The 23,938-nt window shown below is 40.3% G+C and overlaps 11 protein-coding genes and 1 non-coding gene across 12 annotated transcripts; 7 read left to right on the plus strand and 5 right to left on the minus strand.

The window, feature by feature from the left end:
- Nucleotides 1–186: 186 nt before the first annotated feature.
- DPH5 (diphthine synthase) lies at nt 187–1,089 on the minus strand (the record flags this gene model as incomplete). The annotated part of the gene is made up of 1 exon (XM_002499115.1): nt 187–1,089. The coding sequence occupies one exon, from the start codon at nt 1,087–1,089 to the stop codon at nt 187–189; it is 903 nt and encodes a 300-aa protein (XP_002499160.1).
- Nucleotides 1,090–1,306: 217 nt separating this feature from the next.
- On the plus strand, nt 1,307–3,034 carry TAG1 (Tag1p; the record flags this gene model as incomplete). The annotated part of the gene is made up of 1 exon (XM_002499116.1): nt 1,307–3,034. One exon carries the CDS (start codon nt 1,307–1,309, stop codon nt 3,032–3,034), a length of 1,728 nt encoding a protein of 575 aa, XP_002499161.1.
- Nucleotides 3,035–4,435: 1,401 nt separating this feature from the next.
- ZYRO0E05302g (uncharacterized protein) lies at nt 4,436–5,956 on the minus strand (the record flags this gene model as incomplete). The annotated part of the gene is made up of 1 exon (XM_002499117.1): nt 4,436–5,956. The coding sequence occupies one exon, from the start codon at nt 5,954–5,956 to the stop codon at nt 4,436–4,438; it is 1,521 nt and encodes a 506-aa protein (XP_002499162.1).
- A 1,182-nt stretch (nt 5,957–7,138) lies between these two features.
- On the plus strand, nt 7,139–8,833 carry CQD2 (Cqd2p; the record flags this gene model as incomplete). The annotated part of the gene is made up of 1 exon (XM_002499118.1): nt 7,139–8,833. The coding sequence occupies one exon, from the start codon at nt 7,139–7,141 to the stop codon at nt 8,831–8,833; it is 1,695 nt and encodes a 564-aa protein (XP_002499163.1).
- Nucleotides 8,834–8,931: 98 nt separating this feature from the next.
- NDL1 (Ndl1p) lies at nt 8,932–9,426 on the minus strand (the record flags this gene model as incomplete). Its single annotated transcript, XM_002499119.1, has 1 exon — nt 8,932–9,426. One exon carries the CDS (start codon nt 9,424–9,426, stop codon nt 8,932–8,934), a length of 495 nt encoding a protein of 164 aa, XP_002499164.1.
- A 240-nt stretch (nt 9,427–9,666) lies between these two features.
- Nucleotides 9,667–10,704, minus strand: ZYRO0E05390g (uncharacterized protein; the record flags this gene model as incomplete). Its single annotated transcript, XM_002499120.1, has 1 exon — nt 9,667–10,704. The coding sequence occupies one exon, from the start codon at nt 10,702–10,704 to the stop codon at nt 9,667–9,669; it is 1,038 nt and encodes a 345-aa protein (XP_002499165.1).
- A 425-nt stretch (nt 10,705–11,129) lies between these two features.
- HAP1 (Hap1p) lies at nt 11,130–14,864 on the plus strand (the record flags this gene model as incomplete). Its single annotated transcript, XM_002499121.1, has 1 exon — nt 11,130–14,864. The coding sequence occupies one exon, from the start codon at nt 11,130–11,132 to the stop codon at nt 14,862–14,864; it is 3,735 nt and encodes a 1,244-aa protein (XP_002499166.1).
- A 144-nt stretch (nt 14,865–15,008) lies between these two features.
- Nucleotides 15,009–16,823, plus strand: ZYRO0E05434g (gamma-glutamyltransferase family protein; the record flags this gene model as incomplete). Its single annotated transcript, XM_002499122.1, has 1 exon — nt 15,009–16,823. The coding sequence occupies one exon, from the start codon at nt 15,009–15,011 to the stop codon at nt 16,821–16,823; it is 1,815 nt and encodes a 604-aa protein (XP_002499167.1).
- Nucleotides 16,824–16,921: 98 nt separating this feature from the next.
- On the minus strand, nt 16,922–18,502 carry AIM14 (putative metalloreductase; the record flags this gene model as incomplete). Its single annotated transcript, XM_002499123.1, has 1 exon — nt 16,922–18,502. The coding sequence occupies one exon, from the start codon at nt 18,500–18,502 to the stop codon at nt 16,922–16,924; it is 1,581 nt and encodes a 526-aa protein (XP_002499168.1).
- Nucleotides 18,503–18,870: 368 nt separating this feature from the next.
- ZYRO0E05478r lies at nt 18,871–18,941 on the plus strand. The gene has a single exon. It is a non-coding gene; the product is annotated as a tRNA-Gly (tRNA).
- A 704-nt stretch (nt 18,942–19,645) lies between these two features.
- Nucleotides 19,646–20,605, plus strand: ZYRO0E05500g (uncharacterized protein; the record flags this gene model as incomplete). The annotated part of the gene is made up of 1 exon (XM_002499124.1): nt 19,646–20,605. One exon carries the CDS (start codon nt 19,646–19,648, stop codon nt 20,603–20,605), a length of 960 nt encoding a protein of 319 aa, XP_002499169.1.
- A 97-nt stretch (nt 20,606–20,702) lies between these two features.
- On the plus strand, nt 20,703–23,495 carry AIP5 (Aip5p; the record flags this gene model as incomplete). The annotated part of the gene is made up of 1 exon (XM_002499125.1): nt 20,703–23,495. One exon carries the CDS (start codon nt 20,703–20,705, stop codon nt 23,493–23,495), a length of 2,793 nt encoding a protein of 930 aa, XP_002499170.1.
- Nucleotides 23,496–23,938: the final 443 nt, after the last annotated feature.

Genomic DNA, 23,938 nt, shown 5'->3' on the forward strand with positions numbered 1-23,938 from the left:
TTATGGCTTAAAGGAGGGTTGAATTGGGCTTAAAGTTCTGTCAACTTTAGATCTAAACAAGGCATCTTAATCTTCAACGGATTCACGTGATAGCTCGAAACATCTCTTCAATTGGATATAGGATTATTCTTTTGGATGTCTAACTGATATATATCTATACGATTTTCTATTTTGTCCTTTGGGCTCTTACTCGCTGTCCTCTTCTTCGGCGGGCGGCACCCAAGGTGCAGGTTTGAAATACTCTTGGTCAGCCAGGACATCAGCTCTTAATTTTTCCTTGTCATCTGCAAATTCCAACAAGTATTCCAATTCAAGTTCATGGCACTGTCTTCCTAGGATCACCAACGAATGCAATGGTTCGCCTGCATCGTATTGAGACAATTCCTCAATAGTACCCGCTTTGAACTGCTGAGAAGCTGAACCTAGTCTACTAACTGCTACTACAGGTGTATTTGGAGTATAAGCCTTTGTACCTCTTTTCTCCTCGATTTCAAGCAATTGTTCACAACATTGGGAGATTGACATGTATCTAGGTGGTTCAAAGATGAGTCTACCTCTAGCCATGTTTTCAATACTCTGTTCTTTGACCTTGATATCTAAAAGCACTAAAGTGTGTAATCCAATCCTTCTATTCTCCATGATCTTATCGTACCAAGAATCAGGTCTCCAGTTATCAGTAAAGAAGACCATTGAAATGGTTTGTCCAAATTGGTACAATTGTAATCCGCAGGAGCCCACGGCGTTCATAATTGATGCATTGTGAACGATGTCTACGGCAATATTTTGACGTTTGGCTCTAAGAACCAAATCCGTATGAGTAGTAGCACCTAATGGATCACCAACCACTAAGAAGGCAACATCTTCCTTGTCAGCATTGGCCAAAATTTTATCAGATCCACTTTCAACCAATTCTCTATCAGCCAAGATAATAGGCTTTCCATAAAATGATTCTAACTCTTCTTGTGAAGCTGCCATGAGAATACTTGTATAGTGCTCTAAATACACTCTAGAACATTTTCTAACTGCTTCTAAACCACGTAGAGTAATATCAGACTTGTAGGACAAGCCTAGACCAACCAAATAAAGCATCTCGTTGATTTTTAGATCGTCTTTTCAATAGTTCTTTTTAATATGAGATGAGCTTTGTAGTATGGGAGCCAAATTTTTGTATGCCCTCTTGAAAATGCGATGAGCTTGCACTGCAGTGACTACATTGGAAAACCAAGAAGGTTGTAAAGAAAGCACCCCTGCCAGATTTGTGACAGAGTTTTTGGAGCTTTATAACTAAAATCTATTTATTTTATCAATGGTGGACAGTGCTGGTATGGAAGCTGACATCGAAACACAACCGCTTTTAGGTTCTTCCCCTTCACGACAAGTGCTTCACAGGGGTAGAAAATCCAGAAGACGTTACTACACGTTTGGCATTACCTCCATTTTGGTCCTGCTAACTTTAGGAGCATTTGTTTGGAGACCGATACTCTCTTCACAGGTTGTAGTGGGTAATGCAGTGCAGGTCTCTAACGTTGAAATCTCTAAAGTTCACTTAGATGGATGGAATTCAGAGGGTAATCAGCTGCAGTTGACTACAAACTTGAATTTTTGGGTAGACTATGAGGATTGGATTGCTGGTAATCAATCCCAGCTGTCGCCATGGCAGAAAGGCTTGAGTCGATTCGCTAGTGAGAAATTAGTAAGGACTGCCTGCTTTACATTGAACAATATTACGAATTATGATCAAAATGGAACTGTAGCTTATGTGACAGTTAAGGAACCTATTTGTATTGATTTACGACAGGGCCAAATCACTCCACTACAATTAACGGTACTTGTGGAACCACGTATTAGTAACATATTCAAAGTGATTAAAAAATTGGTTTTACACCAATACGATGATTTGCAAATTTCCTCTAAAGTGGATGTTACCATCGGTAAACGTGTTGCCATGTTGCACATACCTTTGGGTAGACTTAAAAATTTGAATATCAAATGGAATCAGATGCAATCTTATCTTCGCGGTGCAAGTGAGGTTTTAAACAGGCTACTGAGTATGGTGAATGATGTTAGCATCCAAGACTTCACCATGAAAGATTCCGAAAGTGGATTTAGTTTTGATGTAAGTGCTGATCCACTTAGCATTCCTACGGGTTTTGATTGGTTTGGATGGCCAATAGATTCTCAAATTCCACAAATTAATTGGCAGGTAAAATTACCTGACTGTGCCGACGAATGTACCATTGAACTACCATCACTTACATGTTTGAGTGATGCTGTCAAAGTAGAGGATCCATTAAAATTATCTGCCTTTATTGATGTAAAGGGACCGCTACCAGAGAGTTTTCTCACACAAGTTTGCTGGTCAGACGATGAGAATGCTGTGACTCCCATTACCAATTTTTTAAACAGGTTACTAAACGCATCGCAGATGGTTCACATAGAGGCCCAGGGTTATCCAATAACCAATTCTCATGATAATGATAACAATTTTTTAATACCTCCTGAAACTCTCAAGATCCTGTTGGAAGAAATGTCATTTATCCCTCTGGCAGCTAATATGACGCTAGATTCGAGAGATTCTTTGCGAAGGGTCACTATTGATGGTCTAAGAATCAAATGGACCGCTGGCGGTCATCGCTTGGTAGTAGCGGGCAAAATGGTGGCCTTGGTTGGGTTACCTTTTTATAAGACTAACGGCCAACATATGGCCGTAGATCACATAAAAGGTGTTATAAAGCTGTTCCACGATGACATACAGTTCCTTGCCGTGCCGATGAGAGTTTGGACACCATCGACTTCGAAAATTCTACACGATGAGAAGAAACAGACGGTAATTGAACTTCTATTAGATATTCGTGACGATGAAGTACAAGTGACAAACAGCATGGAGCTTACGAGGGTCCTCAACGAAATCATTGTTAGAGGACACGCTGAAGTTCAAGTATCTGCAAGACTCGACCTCCTAGTCAGTACGCCTTTAGGGGAACTAGCTCTTTTAGGTCTAAAAGAGCAGGGAAATGCGATCGTAAGGTCTTAAACGAGAAGAAGTGTACGTAAACTCCGCTGTGGTGCGGCTCGCTATGTAGTCCATTTATTTGCAAGGCAACACTACTACCAATTTACATAAAATATCATTACTGGTCTTAATACAACTCTCAGGATTGTCAACTTATCCAGTCTATGTGCTCTGTCTGATTCTTTTCTGTTCCCTATTCTTTTCCAGTACACGGCTGAAATGGATTCCCCGCGTTAAGCATCTCGGAGTTCAGTTTTGGAAGCATGAATGAGAAAAATTCGAGAAGTTCAACGATATGTAGAACATAATTTAAGGATATTTTAGACCAATCTACTACCTATTATTCATAATATCGTGGAATGTGTCTATTGTAGATACGTGATGAGTTAAAGTTTCGTAATGGGATTTGAAATTGGTTGCTATTTCCTCCATCTTTGAACGAGTCTTATATTCCTTAGTTTAGTATTACTTCTTCTTGCTCATTATGAAATATACATGTAATGGATGATACCTCAAAGATAGGAAGGCAAACATCCTCTTAGCATGTCGTCAAAGGAAGGCCAAGTTTGGTAAAACGAAGCCTGCGTGTGTGCCATCGACTACGGAGTGACATACGATGCTGAGCCAGCATGACCAGTAGAGGTAAGAGTGCAAATGTTGGCGGTGCTAAATTTTCTTGATCGAAATCTCTGAGTGTATTTGGGAGGACATATTGCGGCTGTGGGTAATGATGGTACTAGAGCCTACTTCCAGATTCCATAGACTCCGAATTCGTACAGAGATTCACGATCTGAAGAAGCATCTCTCTTCGTAAGAATGGCTGATAGATCTCGAACCGAAATACGACGTTGTAGGCGGTTCGGAGTTTGTATACGTGTTGAGACTGCTTTCACTGATGCTGCTGAGGGAGGTTTATTCGAAAAGCAATGTATGTCTGAAGAAAGAGCCTCTTATGGATGGGAAATATCCACATTTCCTTCATTTCTTCAAGAAATTAGCATAGTAGTTTAGCCTTAGTGATTAGTGATGGACCTGAGCCTAGCGGTGTGGAAGAATTGGTCATGACTAGGTCGGATTCAAACACAAGTATAAGGCAATTACAGTAAATTGTTAATGAACACTTAGTCAGACAGGATCCAACGTACTACTCGTAGCTACCTCTTGATGTCAAGGTCAAGCGTTAGATTTAAGAGTTAATTATTTGCAAAATAAGTGTTTGAATGCATAGTAGAGTAAGTTTTGGAGACTTGCATAGAAGTTTAAAGTCAAAGTTGAAGAGCAAAACATTAAAAACAATCGAAAAAAAAAAAAAATTATATATATATAATTAGTGCACTATAAAATTAGAGTTGTGGTTATGATTATGTATTTTATCAGTCTATCCAAATTTTTTTGTATTATTAATATTGTTACTCTATATTCTTAGTTATAACTCGTATTGTCATGAAAGTCCTCTATGCATTGTTTCGCCACTTCTTTATAATATTGGTAATTCTTCTTCCATTTCCTCATCTTATATCTAAAGAATTTTTTGGTAGACAAATCATCCCAATTGGAGGATTGGAAATCTGCCCAAGATCCAATGGTATCAAATCCAGTTAAAGATTTATCACCACTCGATTGACGTTTTGATCTAGAATGCAAAGACGACGACGATGATGAAAAGAGTTGTCTTAATTTGTACCTGAAACCTTGTTTCTGATTGTATAGAGATGAATTTTCAAAATCACTGTAACAGGGTAAAAAAGATGGTGGTGGCGGCAAGAGCGCATAATCCTTAGACTTTTCTTCCCGCTCTAAATTTGCCATATAATTATAATTTTTACCTTGCACTGGGGAAGAATCAGAAGCATTGTTTGGTGGTGTTAAAGCAGTTGGCAACTCGTTTGAACTTAATGGTGAAAATATGTCATAAAGGCTGCCATCTTTATCAGAATGTGAATTAGACTCCGATTCGGCCGAACCGCCATCGCTTGCAGGACTAGAGCTATCTCGTTCATATTTACGATGGTGACGACGTTCCTTATCATGCTGAACCATATAGAAAGAATTATCTGCTCCGTCTACAATAGTATTTGGCTCTAATCCACTATCGCACTCATGAAATAAAGTTAGAAAATTAGGTTGAGTTGTTGCATTTTCAGATATATTATTACTGTGAATATTATTTTCCTTGGTAGGTTCCCAAACTGTACCAATGTAATCCTTTTCGTCACCATCTTTCCAGATTGTAGAGATCTTGTCTTTGATGGGTCTACGCACAAGGGAATCTATGTTGAAATTGGCCAACGAATTGTAATCACCATTTTCCACTTCGAAAGTATAAAACGTTATATCCGAAGTTGCACTCATGAATCCATTTTTATTCACATTATTCACAAATATCTCGGGAAAGTTCATTGGAATAATGATTATATTAGTCCTTGGTTCCATAAATTTAGGTACCTCTTCACACCATCCATAAAACAAATATCTTTGTAAAAGATGCCAGTCTTGGAATGACGAATTATTCAATTCAGGTTTCAAATCAACAATAATCTGTTTAATATCATCATATAATGCTTTGCGAATACTATCATAAGTATTTCTTAAAAACATTCCAGCCCAAGCTACCACATCTCCAATATCTACGCTAATTTCATTAGCATTGAAGATTTCTACTGAATACGTAGTGGGACATCTACGAATTACTTCAGAGACTTCTTGCATCTGTTTGACAGAAAGTGATAATTTGAAAAGATAATCCATGACATCTGAATGGTCAGCAAAATCTGTAATTTCCAGTCTTTGAATACAAACTTCATCCTTTTCAAGGCTCTTCAAAAACTTTAATCTTTCTTCTAAGGTATCCAGGTCTTCATATTCTAAAAGTTGAATGAATCGATGGGCAAAGCATCTGTTTATCGAACTAAAGCGCTGAAGACCAGAGTAATCAACAAACATTTTTTGTCGTGCGTCTTTTATTTTTTATTTTCAGTAAAACAGTTAGTGATATCTGACCTTTTCAGTGACCTCTATTCCATCTTTTTATAGTTTATTGTCATAAAGTTATTCTCAGCGACACAAAAATATCATTATTCTTCACTATCTTCATCGAATTACTGACGCGCGTCAGCATGACGCCGCGACACACTGACACTAGGGTTGACGCTGACGACGAATAATTCAAAAAATAAAAGGTGTAGAGTCCTTTACCGTAAAATAAGAATCAAAAATTTGGAATGCATTTTAAAAAGATCTCTATTCTGAGTTAATGGCCCTTTTGAGATACAATCTTGAATAACCAGTTATTTTTAGCCAAGGAGCCCGTTGAAGATTCAAAGAAGAATTGGACATTTAAATTGGAATAGGAATGTTTTGAAAAATTGTTCCAGAAGGAAAGAAAAAAGCCAGTGGTATCTGGTCCAGTTTTCGGGGTTGGTGACTTCATTGCACAGTTAGTCTTTCCCAGTGGTACCGCTAAAAACAATTACGATTTTGCTAGAACTGCTAGAGCTGTGCTTCAAGCTTCATGCATCTTCTCATTTATGGGTAACACATGGTACGGATATTTAAACAAAAGAGTTGAATGACCTCATCAGTCACCACCAAACACTCTTATCATATCATCTCGAGTTTTCGCCGTTGCTTAACTATGCTTTTGCATCACTTGGTATGCATTTCTATTTCTTCTACATGACTCTCCTCGAAAAGGGGAATCAGAGTATTGCCACTACTAGAGTGGGAAGAAACCTGGTGGACCACTTTAGAGATAAAGTATGTTATTCGGCCCACAGTACAGGGAGCTAAATTTATGCATGGGTAAGTACATTACACACTACCAAGGGTAAGTGTAACTACCATCCTTTTGGATATAACCTTGTCCTTAGAGAACAACACAATTGGTAAGGAATGAATATGCTAAAAATTTGTCACACTTTCAAGATTTATGGTTCTAATTTTTGCATTATTATTGTCCTTCGAGCATTGGAAGATCTGCTTCAGTTTCAGAGTCGGAGATGAAAAAGAAATGCAGTACCAATCAACTAAATCATATTACTTGAAAAGTTGGTGAGAAGAGTTCAGAAAAAACGTTGATAGTGTTTAAGTGGACGTTCTCTGTATATTTTTACAGCCTCGGTAGAGATGATGCTTTTCAAAAGAGCCCTTAAGCCTCTTCCTTTGCGTCGATTCGCAACTAATAGCGTGCAAGGGAAACCGGTATCAAAAGCCAACAAATTTAAACTGACAAAGACCAGAATCACCCTAGGAACCGTTTTATTATGTGGGACTGTTTACTACAATACTAGTGATACAGGACATGAATTGTTGAGACACGTCTTTTTAACTTCGAAAAGAATAGGTATAGTGACTGTAGCTACAGCTCGTTGTTTCTACAACTACAAAAAGGTTTTGAGAGGGGTTTACGATTCTGAAGAAGAGAGAAATGAAGCATTGTCAAAATGTCACAAGAAGTGTGCGCTAGTGACTTTGAATGCTTTACAGATAAACGGTGGTGTTTTCATCAAACTCGGTCAACACATTGGTGCGATGACGTATTTATTGCCTGCAGAATGGACAGAGACTATGGTACCGTTACAAGACCAATGTCCGGAATCTACCATGGAGGAAATTAAGGAATTGTTCCATCAAGATTTGAAGACAAGCATCGATGAAAAATTTGTTGAATTTGACCCCAAGCCTATTGGTGTTGCATCTTTAGCTCAAGTGCATATTGCCAGATTGAGAGAGAATGGTCAAAAAGTAGCCGTCAAATGTCAACATCCCTCTTTGAAAGAATTTGTGCCGGTAGATGTGATGATGACTCAGACTGTGTTCAATTTAATGGATATAGTCTTCCCAGAATATCCGCTCACTTGGCTTGGTGATGAGTTGCAATCATCAATCTTTGTTGAGCTGGATTTTACCAAGGAAGCTAGAAACTCAATCGACACCCAGACTTACTTTTCTCAGTATAGAAAGGAGACCGCTTTAAGGATCCCAGATGTTGTTAGCGCTAAGAAGAGAATCTTAATCATGGAATATGTTGCTGGTCACAGATTGGACGATTTAAAATATTTGGATGACAACCATATTTCCAGAGCTGAAGTGTCTGCATGCCTTTCTCATATTTTCAACAATATGATTTTTACACCAAATGTTGGTTTACACTGTGATCCTCATGGCGGTAATTTGGCTATAAGAGCATTGCCTAGCCGTAGCTATTTATCGGCCAATCCTCACAACTTTGAAATCATTTTATTTGACCATGGACTTTACAGATTCCCTACGACGGAAACCAGAAGATACTACGCTAAGTTTTGGTTGGCGTTATTGGACCACGACCAGGAGAAAGTTAAGATGTACGCCAAAAGATTTGCTAATATTACAGACGAGCAATTCCCACTGTTCGCCGCTGCTATTACCGGTCGCAGCATAGAGGCCGCTCTCAATTACGATATCAGTAAACCAAGAAGTAATCAAGAGATTAAAGAAATGGCATCGGGAATGGTGAAAGGTACACTTTTTTCAGATCTAATGAACATATTGTCAAGAATTCCCCGTATAGTCTTACTAATTTTGAAGACGAATGATTTGACTAGAAATTTGGATGAATGTTTACAAAACCCATTAGGCCCCGAAAGAAGTTTTCTAATTATGACGCAGTACTGTGCTCGTACCGTTTACAACGAAGCTTGTGAAGCCATCAATAACCAATACAAGCGCTGGTCCTTATGTTGGATGTGGCAAGAATTAAAAGCTTGGCTTGAGTATGAAAGCCGTAAGAATCAATTGCTGTTGTATGATATCGCCCTGTGGTGGAAGCATAAACTCATTTAAATTGAGCAATGGTGTAAGTTCTTCATCATCATGTACATATAATATGCAGTAAACTCTATATTCATTAAATGTGAATTGAAAAATTGTCATATTCTATATCAAGGTTTCGCCCTCTGTGAAGTAGTCGATATTACTTGAGATGTATTTAACTTTGCATTTGAATTAGACGTTGAATGAGATCGGGGCATGACAAGGAGTGAAGATCCGGATGTGGAAACTTGTAGAGATTCACTATCTCGTTTTAATTTTTTCTTTCTATCAATGTGATCAACATTTTCTAATCTTTCCTTTGCATCATAAAGTTCATGTTCTAACAGTACGTTACGTTCTAAATGTCTGTCGTTCTCCTCTTCCAAGAAATTTATTTTATTGGATAGAAATGCATTCTCACTTTCCAATTCATCAACACGAATCTCCAGTTCTGTTACATGGGTCCTTTGTGATTCCCATTGATCACATTTTTCGACGTAATCTCTTCGCAGTTTATCGATGACTTGCTCCATTTCAGACTCGTAATCCTTGCTCATAGTTTCCAATTCCTTTAGTTGTGACTCTAAAGTCGAAATCACATTTAATGCAGTAGATAGATCCATCTTTTGTTGTCTATTACCATTCCATATACCGTGTAGGTTCAACTCTTAATGGAAAGCCGCACTGATCGATTATATGTGAATTTGAACTCACTCCAGATGATGGAAACATATACTTATACACACATAGAACCAGGAACATACATAGGCTTTTACAGCCTAAGAATAATTAATTATTAACTCAATATTGTTACATAGAATAGCACAATTTTTAGCACCTCTCAGCATACGCCTTGCAAATGACTACAAAGAAGTAGAGATTTCCAACAGTTTTTTAGACAGAGAGATGTCCATAATAGCCAAGCCCACAATTTTGCACAACGTTATTGATCTCCTACTGTTTGGGCATTTAAGAGTTGGTACTGTAGTACCTGCCAGCTCACCAATTTCTACAAGCTGCTCCCGATACACTCCACTATCACATAATTCACCCGATTCCAAAGGTGTGTGTTCCTTCGAATCTACAATTATAGGTGTACCTCGCCCTTGAAAACGTCCTATAGTCTCTGCATCACACTCATGCATGTAAGGTTGGTAACTACCAATTAGCGAGATGTAAGTGTGTTCCACTTCTGTGCCCGGCACTGCCAAATCTTTAAAAAGTAGATTTGGAGTCTCTGATGGAATACATCCAAAGATTACATGACTATTGGAAACACAGTTTTGGACATTAGCCCTATCGGATAGTGGGAACTGTTCCATTACAACTTCTCCAGCGTCTTCTTGAGAGTACACCGCTTTCAATAACGGTTCTAAATCCATTGGATTCTCACGGTACAGAATATTAACTTTAAATGCATCGCAGTGTCCCTTAAACAGTTGGATGACAATAAAGATGTGCCAAAATGCTTGTAATCCAGCTCCAAATACGGTGCAATTGATTCGGGGGGTGTTTTCAAATTTGGTCAGTTGGTGGTAGAGACCAATACAACTTGCCAATGCTGTTCTAATACCAGTAACCTGTTTTGCCTCTAATGTACCAAATAGAGCACCTGAATCGGCATCAGTGACGTTGATAGATCCAACAAAACCCATATTAGAATTCACATTATAACCTAATGTCTTTACACCGCTGTAGACATCGTCAATCACAGGCATGTAAAGGTGCACCGTGGAGCCTGATGGTGTATGTGCCTTGATTCTTGGCGGGATTATGCTGGGGTTAGCGGAGTACCTCTGGAGAGCAAACTCCAGTTCTTGCAAAAATGCCAAGTGAGTTCCTCTGTCAGCAGCTAGGAAGAACTCAGAAACCTCCTTGTCAGTTATCACCACTTCGTTCATCCTTCACAAGTGCTTCAAACGATCCTCCTAGCTTTGACACAAGAATTGCCGATTGTTGTTACAAGGTTTGGTCATCTTCCTATATTTCCGAAAGGAAAACCTTGTGATGATGCCTCAGCAACTATAAAAGTTAACAATAAGTCAAACTTGAAAGAGTGATCCGAAGCTTATTTACACCGCTTCTTTTCCCCGGTTGTCGTCGTTAAAGGACTGCACTCCCTCGTTTGGAATACGAACGCAGAAATAATCAGGGCTATAACATTACATTTTTGGTTGGGTCCAACGGCTATCGCTAGTGAATTAAACGAGGGTTAAAGTGTTGAAAAGCTAGATCTCTAACAGTATAAGAATCTTAACCTTTGTCACATAGTCCCAGAAATTTTGAGGATATCTGCGCCAGGCCAGACTGTTAAATTACCTCCAAGATGTCTGCAGATGTCACAGTGTTTAATAATGGTACGTCAGCAGCAACAGACCCAGCAGCTGCTAATAAGATGAAGAGAAAACGCAATAGAATACCATTAAGTTGTACCATATGTCGGAAGCGTAAGGTTAAATGTGACAAGACTAGACCAAACTGTGAACAGTGTTCCAAGACAGGTGTAGCTCATCTCTGTCACTACATGGAGCAAACATGGGCAGAAGAAGCTGAGAAGGAAATCTCGAAGGAATCAGAACTCAAAAAACTGAAGAATCGTGTCAAAGCTTTAGAAGAAGCTCTAGTTAAGGCACAAGCGTCATCCTATAGTCAAACGCCTGATAGCGACACTCCTATATTGGAGGATACTTCACCGCTACGAGGTGAACCAACGCTCTCTGGTGGAGGGAAACACGATAATGACGAGCTGGATTTGACAAGACAATTTGATATGTTACATCTAAGGAATAATGGTATTATCCACTTGGGTGCTACTCATTGGTTGGCGATTATGAAAGGTGACCCATATTTGAAGCTACTGTGGGGTCACATTTTTACGATGAAAGAGAAGTTAGCTGAGTGGTATGGTCAGAAGAAGAGAAATCCACAGGCACAAATGGGTAAGTGTCCTGTTATGGCACCATCCGTGAGATCTGATTGTCCTGTTGATCACCGATCGTTAAGAAAATCTGAATCTTCTGTAATGCCGGGCAAATGTCCCGTAGATCTTACTAGCTTACAGAAGTGTCCCATAGATCGTTCAACGATGCCTAGGGCACCAACAGAAAGTTCATCTGCATCGAAATGCCCCATAGACCATTCCGCGTCAACTTCAAGGTCTTCGGTGGACCATTCATCCGTGTCAAAATGTCCTGTGAAACACGAAGAAACACCATTAGGTTCCCCAGTTACGAAACCACAGACTTCTTTACCATCATTCCAAAATTTGACCTCTAAGTGTCCTGTAATTCACGATGCTTTACCGGGTATTCAAGAGGCAATTTCTAGGAATGAGCCAGCTGAAAGGAACGCACCCGTGGATCAAAAATTAGATTATTCTCAGACTATGGCAAGACTCTGCGAGCTCCTTCCACCCAAAAGGATTATTTGCATGTTTATTGAAAAATTCTTCAAGCAAATTTATCCAGTAATACCCATCCTCGATGAATCAACCTTTAAGAACCATATGAATTACATGCTGTCCCTAGGTGTTAACACAGAGACTGATAACGTGAAGCACATTCGTATGAATAAATTGGCAGATTTTTGTAATTTGGGGATCCTGGTGATCATATTAAGGTTAACGTGGTGGTCTTTACCGGTAAATGGCTGTAAGATAGATTTGGGATCACATAATCCTTCATTTTTCATGCCTCACGCTACGACTGCTTCTGTCACCCAGGCTAAGGAAGAGGCGATGTTAGCTAATTATGCAACACCCGCTGAAGCATTAACACTGGTGAGAGAAAATTTAATCAAATTTGATCAAATCTCCAGTGTATCAAACAGTAACGTGAATTTGACAACAGTTCAATTTTCCATTTTCTATAAATTGTATCTCATGTGCTGGTCAAATGATAGTGGCGGGAATGGGAAAGCTGCTAACTCTAACAACGGTGATAACCAAGATAACGAAAGCCATCAAGTATTGTTTTCGAGTATTGCACAAATGGCTTTCAGTTGTGGTCTCCATAGAGACCCCGACAACTTCCCACAGTTGAACTCAGTACCCTATGCCCAGACGGATGGTTCAAACCCTATGTCCAATAACAATGGAGTCAATGCGACAGGTTCGGCAAGGCCCCACAAGGATGCGGTAGCAAGTACCGAAAAGTTCAAACACACTTGGAGAAAGACATGGTACTATATTGTATCGCTTGACGTTCAGCAATCTTTATCGTTGGGTACACCAAGGTTGTTAAGAAATTTGAATGATTTCAGTGATACTAAGCTACCTACAGCTTCGAAACTTGACTACGTTAGTGATATCAAAGAACTGGTCATAGTGAAGAATACAACTCTGTTTTTCCAAATCGATCTGTGCATAATAGCAGTTCTTAACCATGTTCTCAATGTTTCCGTGGCCAGAAACGTCAAGAAGTCGCAGCTAGATTTCCTAATCAGTTCTCTAGGTGATTTGACAAATAACAAAAGAAACATTTGCGAAGTTTTAAATGGTTTGATTAACAACGGTATGCTGCATTCTTCAGAAGGTACTGTTGATAATGATATGGAGAACATTTATGGACTTCCAAGTTTGGAAGAATTACTGTCCCAGCAAACCGCTCCATCCTCGGAAAATGATGTAGATAAGAGGTTAGAACTGGCTCATGAATCTACGACAAAAGCTTTGTTCTTTTCGAAGCATTTAACCATACGCATGCTTCTATATCTGCTCAATTACGTTTTATTCACACATTATGAACCTCTCGGAGTAGAGGATTCAGATAATGCATCTATTGCTAAATCATATGCCCAGGAAACGTTGAATTATGCTATGGATGGTTACAGAAACTGTCTGTTTTTCTTCACCAATGTGGGTCATCCAGGTTCATCGGGCTCGATGTTCAATTACATCGAAGTAGTTTTGGCACCTCAATGTCTTGATATTGGTCACCGTGCTTTGCAGTTTATTGTGTGCTTGATACTTCGTGCCAAATGTGGGCCGCTGACAGGTATGGGAGAAAGTGCCATCATTGGAAACAATAATGGGTCAGCTGGAAACAGTGAAGAAGAAGATGACCGGTCCAATTGGAGGAAAAAGGAGGGCTCTGTGGACTCTGTTGATGACAGGGATGACGAGATCAGTTTAGATACTGGTGAGCGTTTGGCTGACATACTTCTTTCAAAGATGATTCTCTTCCACAAAATGACTAAGCAGTTATGTGTGAAATATCAATATGCTCAGAGGACAATGAAGTCTACTGGCTTCTTTATAGCATTGTTGAGAGAACCCAGTCAGAAGAGCAAGCGCGGTGATGGTCAATCTGGTGATAAGAAACATCCCAAGTTAAATAAGATGACGGGTCTGTTTAGAAATTTGCCTTCTTTGATTTTATGCGGGGATGGCGAACAATTGAAAAGATGCCCTGTTTACCAAGATGCGATTGGATTTGTAACACCCAGAACGGATCCTGGTATCAATCGTCAAGGAATGTTTGGCTTGGACTCAGCACGTTCAGGTGTACAACTGCCACCTTTAAAGGCATATAAGCCCATCACTTACGTTAGCAGCAGTGTCCGCACAGAACGTGGTGGTGAAGAAGCCAAGAGGCGTCGACTAAACGGTGGTCCGCCATTGAGCTCTACAGACATCCCATTGGGCTCGATGCCAGCTGTACCACCAATTACATCACCAAGGTCAGTACCAGGTGCTCCAGCAAGTCTACCACCGATTGACAAGATTGCAGGAGATTTGACCCCAGGTCATCAACCTAATGCTGCGCAATTTGGTCCAATGGATGAAATCGATGGTCGTGGGGCATCTACTTTTACAACACCAGTATCCGAAGGTTCATTGAGTAATTTTACACCCACTTTCGAAGATTTCTTGATGGAAAATGCTAATTTCAACGGGATCATGCTCAATCCATCGAGCATCGTGGAAGCTGTTGGATTTCATAATTTTGACGGGGTTAATATGCCTCTAGGTGGTGAACCTGCTGATTTCCTTCCACTAGACAGTATTGGTATTGACGGATTAGCAGAACCAAACGGAGTTCAGTTTCCCAACATGGGTTGATACATTTATAGATGTTAATAATGATTATAGGATTGGATTATAGGGTTCACATAGAGTATAAAGGCGTTCATTTTGATTTACGATATTGTTGTAGTTTACTGCGGTGCGGCGCTATCAACTTGCCTGTCGTAAAGCTAAAGTTTAATGCAATTGGCACTCTTAACAACCCAAAACTTTCAATTGCTGCAAAGATCCCCAATGTCATATAACTCGAGCAGAAGGTCAACAGTTCATTCTACCAAGGGGATTGTCGCTAGTACACAACCATTGGCATCAGCTGCTGGTGCCAAGGTTTTGGAGTTAGGGGGTAATTCCGTGGACGCATGTGTTGCAGTCGCTGCTTGCCTCTGTGTGTTGGAACCACCATCAACAGGCATTGGAGGTGACTGCTTTATGCTACATTATGACAATAATTCTAAGAAAGTTATTGGTCTGAATGGAACCGGTAGATCTCCAGCAAATCTGAGTAGAACTGATATCATTGCAGAAAATGAATCTCTTGGTCGTCCCGATGCTAAGAGAATGTCCATGGGTTCTGTTCATTCTGTAACAGTACCTGGTGCTGTTGCTGGATGGGTTGATGCTGTCGAGAAATGTGGCAGTGGGAAGGTCACCTTGTCCCAGATCTTACAACCAGCTATCGATTTGTGTGAAAAGGGCCATCCTATAAGTAAAATATCTTCGATTTTGACCCTAAATTGTTGGAAGAAGTTGAATGCGGTCAATAGCCCAGAACTCTTAGAGTGCTTTGCTCCAGTGTCGCAACCCCTTGCACCTCCAAAAGATGGAGAACTGGTCGTTAATAAACCATTGGGGAGAATTTTAAGATCGGTTGCAGAAAATGGTAAGGATGCATTTTATGATGGTGATGTCGCTCGTGGAATAATTGGAGAAGTGCAGCATAGAGGTGGTCTTTTGACACTTGATGATTTGAAAAATCATGCTTCTACGCTAGTTGAGCCCATTCATATGGATTTCTTGGGCGGCAGAATTTGGGAAATTCCCCCTAATAGTCAAGGGCTAGTGGTTCTGCTTGCACTTGGTATTATTAAAGAATTGCAGAAAAGTGGAACCATTGATTTATATGCTATGAAACACAACTCTGCGGAATATCTTCATCTACTCATTGAAGCTTTGAAATTGGCCTTCTATGATGTGGATGAATATGTAGGGGATCCTGAATTTGGTGGTGATGGCAACTTGATATCTTTGTGGTTATCTGAGTATTATTTAAAAAAAAGAGCAGCCATGTTCGACTCCCACCGTGTGATAGATGGTTCAAAGACCACTCATGGTGTTCCTGATCCAAACGTTAACCAATCCGATACGGTCTATTTTACCGCTAGTGATCCTGAGGGTAATGCCACCTCTTTCATCAATTCTGTCTATACGGGATTTGGTAGTGCCATAATTCCTAGAACTCTAGGGGGATTTTGTTTACATAACAGAGGCGCTAATTTTAATCTGTTAGAAGGTAGTAGAAATTGCTTGGAAGGTAGCAAGAGACCATATCATACTATCATTCCAGCACTAATTACAGATCCTGAGACCAACGAATTGATATACACTTTGGGTAATATGGGCGGCTTTATGCAACCTACGGGACATGTACAACATTTCTTAAATTTAATGTTGTTCAAGTTGTCGCCTCAAGAATCGTTAGATTCACCTCGTATTTGTCTATCTCCTCATCCAGACCATACTCACCTAGACAGAGGTCGTGGTGCTGGAGGCCCTGTTTCCAGTCCTGTTACACTGGTGGAAGTAGAAGAAGATATGGATCCAACCGTGGTGGAACAACTACGTCATTTGGGTCATGCTGTGAAGGTTGTAAGAGCTCATGACAGATCGGTTTTTGGTAGAGGACAAATTATCAAGAAAACGTCTGCAGGAGACGGGTTCATTTACAGTGCTGGTACTGATAAGAGAGGAGATGGTATTCCTATTCCTCTAATATGAGTTATGGTTTATAGGTCATCTAGCCACATAAATATTCTGTAAACGTTTATATTAATGAATTCCTTTTTGGTTTTCAGCCCTCTTTCTCTTGAGTCTGCTTACAAGGCGTAAATTTCAGATGCGAAGTTAATACTGTTGTCCGCGGCATACTGACGTCCACTCTCTATCAAATCTGATGGACCGCATGTGAGTAGCCAGGTGTTATCGACTAAGGCAGGCTCAACAAATTGTGATAAGTCAGTGGCCCAATCGATACGTCTCCCCAGGTTTATGGATGCAAACTTAAATTTGGATGTTGGTGAACCATCTCTTTCACTAACGAATGCCCCGTTTTCATCGACAACATCTTGAGTCATGGATTCTAATTCAAATTCTAAATCAGGTGCGGTTTCTTGGTTAGAATTAGGATCATCTACGCTACGAGTGATAAAGGCATGACAATCGTTGGAACCATCTAACAAACCAATGGTGTCTAACTTGTCCAGAATCTTGAGCTGGTATGCATCTTTAACCAGCCAAATGAATTGAATATATTCAACTGGATGAATTTCTTTGAAATATCTGTATAAGGGTAATCCAAACGAGATACCACTACCACCGCATACAATAGCTACTCTTTTGGCCTGTTCCAGACAACTTCTAGGTACCGCGGGATCAAAGTTGTTAATTACAGAATATGGTGCACCTAATTCCAATTTGAAGGATTTGGGGTGGTGACTCTCGGAAATTATTAAATCAACTACAGTGTCAGATGGTAAAGATGCCACTGTAAATGGATGTGATGGGTACAACCAATAGAGAGGATGTAATCTGGAGTAAGGGCTTATTCTAATGTGACAAGCGGGTTCAAATTGGTCGGGAAGTGCCATACGAGGAAGCTGTACGTTAACCAAGTTTGTATTTTGATAATCTGTGTTTTTTGATAGAATGTCTGTACGTTTAGCGTAATAGAATTTAGCAAACCCTTGCCATAGGAGTATTGCAATGTTTATCAATAGGTAGGGAATAGTTACTGATGGCCTTGCATGGAATGCAACGACGAATATGAATGAAATTCCTGTTAAATTGTGAATCACATAAAATGCATTATAGCTAAAACGTCTCATGGGGCCTATGGAGAAAAATATCATTGAGATCAATGGAGCAAATAGCAGTACACCGGCAAGATTATAAGGATTCGCTATCTTTTTAGCCAAAGTTCCTGATTCTCCCAATGCCCAGTTAATTAAAAACAAAATACCATGAACTACGGCTATGATAATTATGCATCTTGACAGCCACTTGTGTAAAGGTATCAAATCGGTATAGGTGTAGTTATTTCTAAGTAGCCAATTTGGTCTTAGATTCAGTAACAGATTCAAAGGAAGGAGTGCGTAACTCAATCTTCCCAATCTTTTTATGTAAACAGTTGCATGTTCTGAAATCGAATAATGGCGGTAAAACGGTAGAAGGACGGCCACTAAAAGAATTGGCAAATGAACCACTGGATTTACTAGATACAATTTTTGAGCTAACCTTGATCTTTTCGAAGAATTGAAACCTGCAGCTCTTGGTTTTAAAATTATCCTCAATACTCCTAAAAATACGAGATAAAAGAAGCTCACAATGAGGACATAATAACCGTATGGTATATTGGCATAATGGGTATGACCATGTCTTTTCACTAATTCTGAACTCATCTCTTCCCCAGTTCAATGGTGGTATGCTTGCTATTAGCCAACCTTCTACAAGCGTAGGGTCAAGTTACTCTTTTCTCGAGTGACGATGAAGTTGAGGTTACCTATGTGTTGATGTTATTCGTTAATTCCGAGGAAACCGAAGAAAACCTGGTCGATTTACTTCAGAGGGAGAACTTGAACTATAATGAAAACATACATAATGAACAAATGCATCTCCTAGCTGGCAGAATTGCATCCAAAGCCATATACTCTGGAAGTGTCAACTTACATTAATATTCTTCTATAGTGCGGGTATAACGGACCATTCAAGTGCTCAAATCCCCTCGATGGGGATCTGTTTCAAGGGGCATCCAATCAATAATTTGTACGCGCAAATGGTTTAGTGGTAAAATTCATCGTTGCCATCGATGAGCCCCTGGTTCGATTCCGGGTTTGCGCATCTTTTTTGGTTTTTTGACATGAGTTTCACGAAAACAGTCATCATTTTGCTCCTGTAATGCAAATTCTTTAGTTTACAGTAGTCTACAATCAGACAAGCTGTATATCCTTGGGTTCTGCCGTTTCTCATCACATTGTTTACGCATGATAATTTATTTTTGTTTATTCTTTGACAGATGACTGTCGTTTGCAAATGCCAAGACAAGAGCTAAACGTAAAATTCTTAGCACGAATACAAATAAATCGCTGACGCATCGTAGAAAGGAGCTACCCAAGGTTCCAAACAATGCTCCGATAATTCAGATTGGGCAGCAATCATAGGCTTTCATTTGTATGTATAGTTCTCGTTTGATGATTCAGTTCGTATAGTCTCTAGTCTTATCAGTATTGAAACCCGCCCAAGGCAAGCGCTGTTACCCGTACAAAGAAAGAATCGTCCTAATCAATACAGCCATTCTCTGCTATGAACTTATAGGTATATATGTTAGCACAGAGGTATTTGATCAAGTGAGTCAAGTCCTCGATTAAAACCATCGTTTTCTATTTATTTATCCGAGTATCAATAAATCAGTCAATTTACCAGATATTTATTCATTTACCTATTATCTTACCTCCTTTGTACCCCCCCACATCTAAAAGGACTTAAAGATATTTCTTCAATATTTATTCATTACACTATCATTTGTCTCCTGTTAGCACTTAAGTATGAGACAAGATAATCCTATGGTTGCACCCTCCTTAGTTGGTGATTCTGTAAGAAATGTTGATGATGCCCATTCTAGCGAATCAAGAGACGAACCAATTGACCATGCAACTTCATCATCAATGGTTCTGAACAAAATTCAACCCCAAAGTGGCTCAGTTGATGGCTCCTATACAACTGTCGATGAATTGAACCGTGAAGGTGCTCTTTTAACGGATGAAATGGATATGGATCAAGTCGTCAATGCAACTGATAAAGTTCATGAAGATCCTGATGAGCATAGAAAGTGGCTCAAATCTTTAAAGAAGAAACAATTGGAACAATCCAGAGATCATAGCAACAATAATAACAACAAAAGCAATGGATCTTTAACTGCTTCACCTGTACATTCCTCGGAGTCAAAATCGTTGTTAGGTTCTGTGGATTTGGGTGACGATCAAATTACCTTTTCACCTCAATCTAAATCAAGGAGTGCTATTAGAAACTCCTATGGTGAATTTATTAGGGATGAATCCCATAGACCTCATTTGGCAAAAGGTGAATCGTATCAATCTGCTGGTGGTACAGGAGAAACATTACCAATTGATGAAAAGGAGGAAAGATTAGGTAGACGTACTGCAAGATCATTGGATACCGGTTCTAGAGAATATTTGAGATCACTTTCCAGATCGCTCAGCAGAGATCCCGCTGCACATAGGAGAAACCAACAGGTTTCTACCGCCGAAGCAGGAGAAAGTTTGGAAAATGCAAGGCTATATAGTACCAACAATTATTCTATCTCTCAAGCTGATCTTGAGCATGCTCCTCATATTATTCAAACCTTGAAAGAAGAACCAGAAGAGTCAGAAGAATCTCACAATCATCATAAACATGTTCAAACGCCTAAGAGATCTAACGCATCACCATCTTCAAAGGATACAATCTCGGAGGAACACGCGACGCACGAAGCGAGGCATCTTTGAGACGGGAAATTCAGAACTGGAAAAAACAAGGGCTACAAAGGAAAATAGTAACAGTAACAGTAATAGTAGTAACACTGTTACAGAACCACAGCTCAAAATGAAAGATCAAGATGCAGTTTCTGAAGCTGCTGCTAAACGGTCATCTGGTCGTAGAAGTCAAGTACTCGATTTAGATTCAATTATGGTTGGTATAGAAGAATATTTAAACAATGACGATTCTGATCATGAACAGAAAACCGATAAGCATGTCGATAAGGCTGCTACTGATGTTCCAGTAAACATTGTTGATGGTGAACAGAATGAAAAAGGTAAGAACGTAATTGACCTAACTGGTAAGGACGAGGACGAGGATGAAGATAAAGGTGACGGTGAAAATAGAAATGATGAAAAGTCATTTGATGATAATGATACATTGCCAACTACACAGGAATCTTTAACTCAGAACAAGGACCATTTGAACCAGTTTTCAGCACCTTCTTCTAATCTCTCCGGGGAAACTCCGATCTCCACCCAAGATCACGTGCACGAAACCACTAAAGATAAAGATTCGCAAATACCAGCTTCTATTCAAGGTATCGAGAAGGGTTCAGATGCACCCGCTGAAAAATCGATTTCAGGTGATGATTTTACGCAGAAAGATCTACATGAGCGAGTTGCATCTGCTGAAAAATCAATTACAAATGATGATAATAAGCAGAAAGATCAACCTGCCCAGGCTGCACCCGCTGAAAAATCGATGTTAAATGATGACCATATGCAGAAAGATCAACATGAGCAAGTTGCATCTGCTGAAAAATCGATTTCAAGTGATGATCGTACGCAGAAAGATCAACCTGCCCAGGCTGCATCTGCTGAAAAATCGATTCCAAGCGATGAGCATATAAAGAAAGATCAACATGCCCAGGCTGCACCCGCTGAAAAATCAATTCCAAGTGATGATCGTAAGCAGAAAGATCAACATTCCCAAGCTGCACCTGCTGAAAAATCGATTCCAAGCAACGACCATATGCAGAAAGATCTACATGGGAAAGCTGCATCAGTTGAAAAATCAATTCCAAGTGATGGTAGTAAGCAGAATGATCAACCTGCCCAGGCTGCATCTGCTGAAAAATCGATTCCAAGCGATGATCGTACGCAGAAAGATCAACATGAGCAAGTGGCACCTGCTGAAAAATCGATTCCAATCGATGACCGTACGCAGAAAGGTCAGCACGAGCACGATGATCGTATGCAGAACGATTTACATGCCCAGGCTGCACCCGCTGAAAAATCAATTTCAAGCGATGATCGTATGCAGAACGATCAACATGTCCAAGATGCCCTAACTACTAAAGTGGAAAAACCAGTGAAGGAACAGCTGGCAAGCGGTAAAACAGAACAGACAGCTGGCTCTATGGAGGAAAAATGCGCCCGTAAAGAAGTCACCAAAGATGAACCAATTGAGAACATAGATGAACCAACCAAGGTCGTTGAAGAAGAAATTAAACAACACCAGAAAGTCCGTGAAAATTCCGCAGAAGATAGCAGTTACCTCAAGTCAACAAACAATACTGAAGAACGAACTGAAAACCGCGAGGGCTCTGCCAAGAAAAATGCCGAGGGTGATTACATGAGAAAACCAGCAGGGAGTCCCAAGGATTTACCAGAGACTCATGCGCGCCCATTCGGCAACTCCGGGATGTCACATACAAAAGAAACTCTCGAAAAGTCCGCGGTGCAGTATGCCCCGCAGAATGACATAGGACCTGCAGAAGAAAAGGAACCAGCAGAACAGTCGAACAAGTCCATTTCCAAGCGCCTACAAGGTGAAAAGGATGAAAGTAATCAATCTCCAAGCGGCCCCCTTGATCACCAAGGCCCCCTTACTACCCATACTAATAACTCTAGTCGTAGTAATTTGACTGTCTCTGTTGGCCCCAAAACGGATGGAAATTCTGACAAATATAATGACAAATCCGAACAAGACGTAGAGAGTGATATGTCAGGACAAAACAACGCGGACACGAGGCTTAAAACCGAAGAACAGGAACGGCCTGAAGGTGCTTCCATCGTTTCTAACGCTCATGCATCTAATGCATCTAATACCGAGGGCAGTGCGGAATGCGCCGTTGTTGGTGGTGATAAGGACAGTAAGTCCGCATCTCATATCGAGGGCAACGAGGGAGGCACCGTTAGGCCGCACGTTGCGAGAGAAATATCGACTAATGAAGAAGACGGTTCCGACGCGGGAAATCTATCTGCTGCAACTGATGCGAATACTACCGATGACTCCGATCTCCACTCTGAGCGCCATTCTACGTCCCTCACTAGTGGTAGCACTGAAAATGCCGAAAAATCTGCAGGGAAGCGAGAGGCAGAATATGATAATGGAATTAAAGATTCAAACCGAAACAAAGATAAATTAAAAGACTGCCAAGACAATTATGAAGAAACGAATACAATAAAAACGACCGAACAAAAGCAGCACCAAAAGCCACCACAGATAACTCCGCCATTGCAACAAGAAGAAGAAAAACAACAAGCCGTTTCTAAAATCGATGCAGAAACTGAAGCTATTTTGAAAGGATTAGATAATCCTCAAGAACTGTTGAAGGAATTAGAAGCAGAACGCCGCAAAGAGCCTGTCTTTATCTTAACTTCCTTGGCAGGAGGCGGCTTTCATATTATACCACGCACGAATCGTCTGGCTACCATTCTACAAGCCAACAGAATTGAGTTTTCCTACAAAGATTTGGGCACCGATCCACAGGCTCGCAATCTGTGGAAGGCTCATGCTCAAGGGAAACAATTACCAGGACTAGTACGTGGATCCGATGTTATTGGCAATTGGCAGGACGTCGAAGATGCAAATGAGGAGTACCGCCTCGAAGAAATTCTATATAGTCTTTAACTGCACTCTACCGAGTATTCTATAGCTTAACCTTCAATTCAAATAGAACCCCACGCACCTACGTCATTGTTACGCTTTTCGAATTTCGAATATTCGAAAAGAAACATCTTCAAACTTCGAATCCTATTCATCGCTGGATACTTGACTCTAATGCCCAGGAAAAAACTTTCATGACGTAGCCCTAGACGCTGTTGTGGCTGTGTGTCCCGATTTCTCCCCTCACTCCGGCGCTGCCACACTGATTTTTGTCCCCAGCTATATGTCTATCTTCCCCTCTGCATTGCGTATTTGTCCTTCCACACGTCTTCGGACACCGGAGCTACCAACTATCCGATGTTTTCCACGCACGATCGTTCCGTAAATGATAACGTTCTCTTAACTCATCGCAGATGACTGCCTGGATTTCTTTCCTTCCTTGACTCCCACGGTTCACTGCTTCCCTC

The sequence above is a fragment of the Zygosaccharomyces rouxii genome (genome assembly GCF_000026365.1).
Source record: "Zygosaccharomyces rouxii strain CBS732 chromosome E complete sequence".
Classification (NCBI taxonomy): Eukaryota; Fungi; Ascomycota; class Saccharomycetes; order Saccharomycetales; family Saccharomycetaceae; genus Zygosaccharomyces; species Zygosaccharomyces rouxii.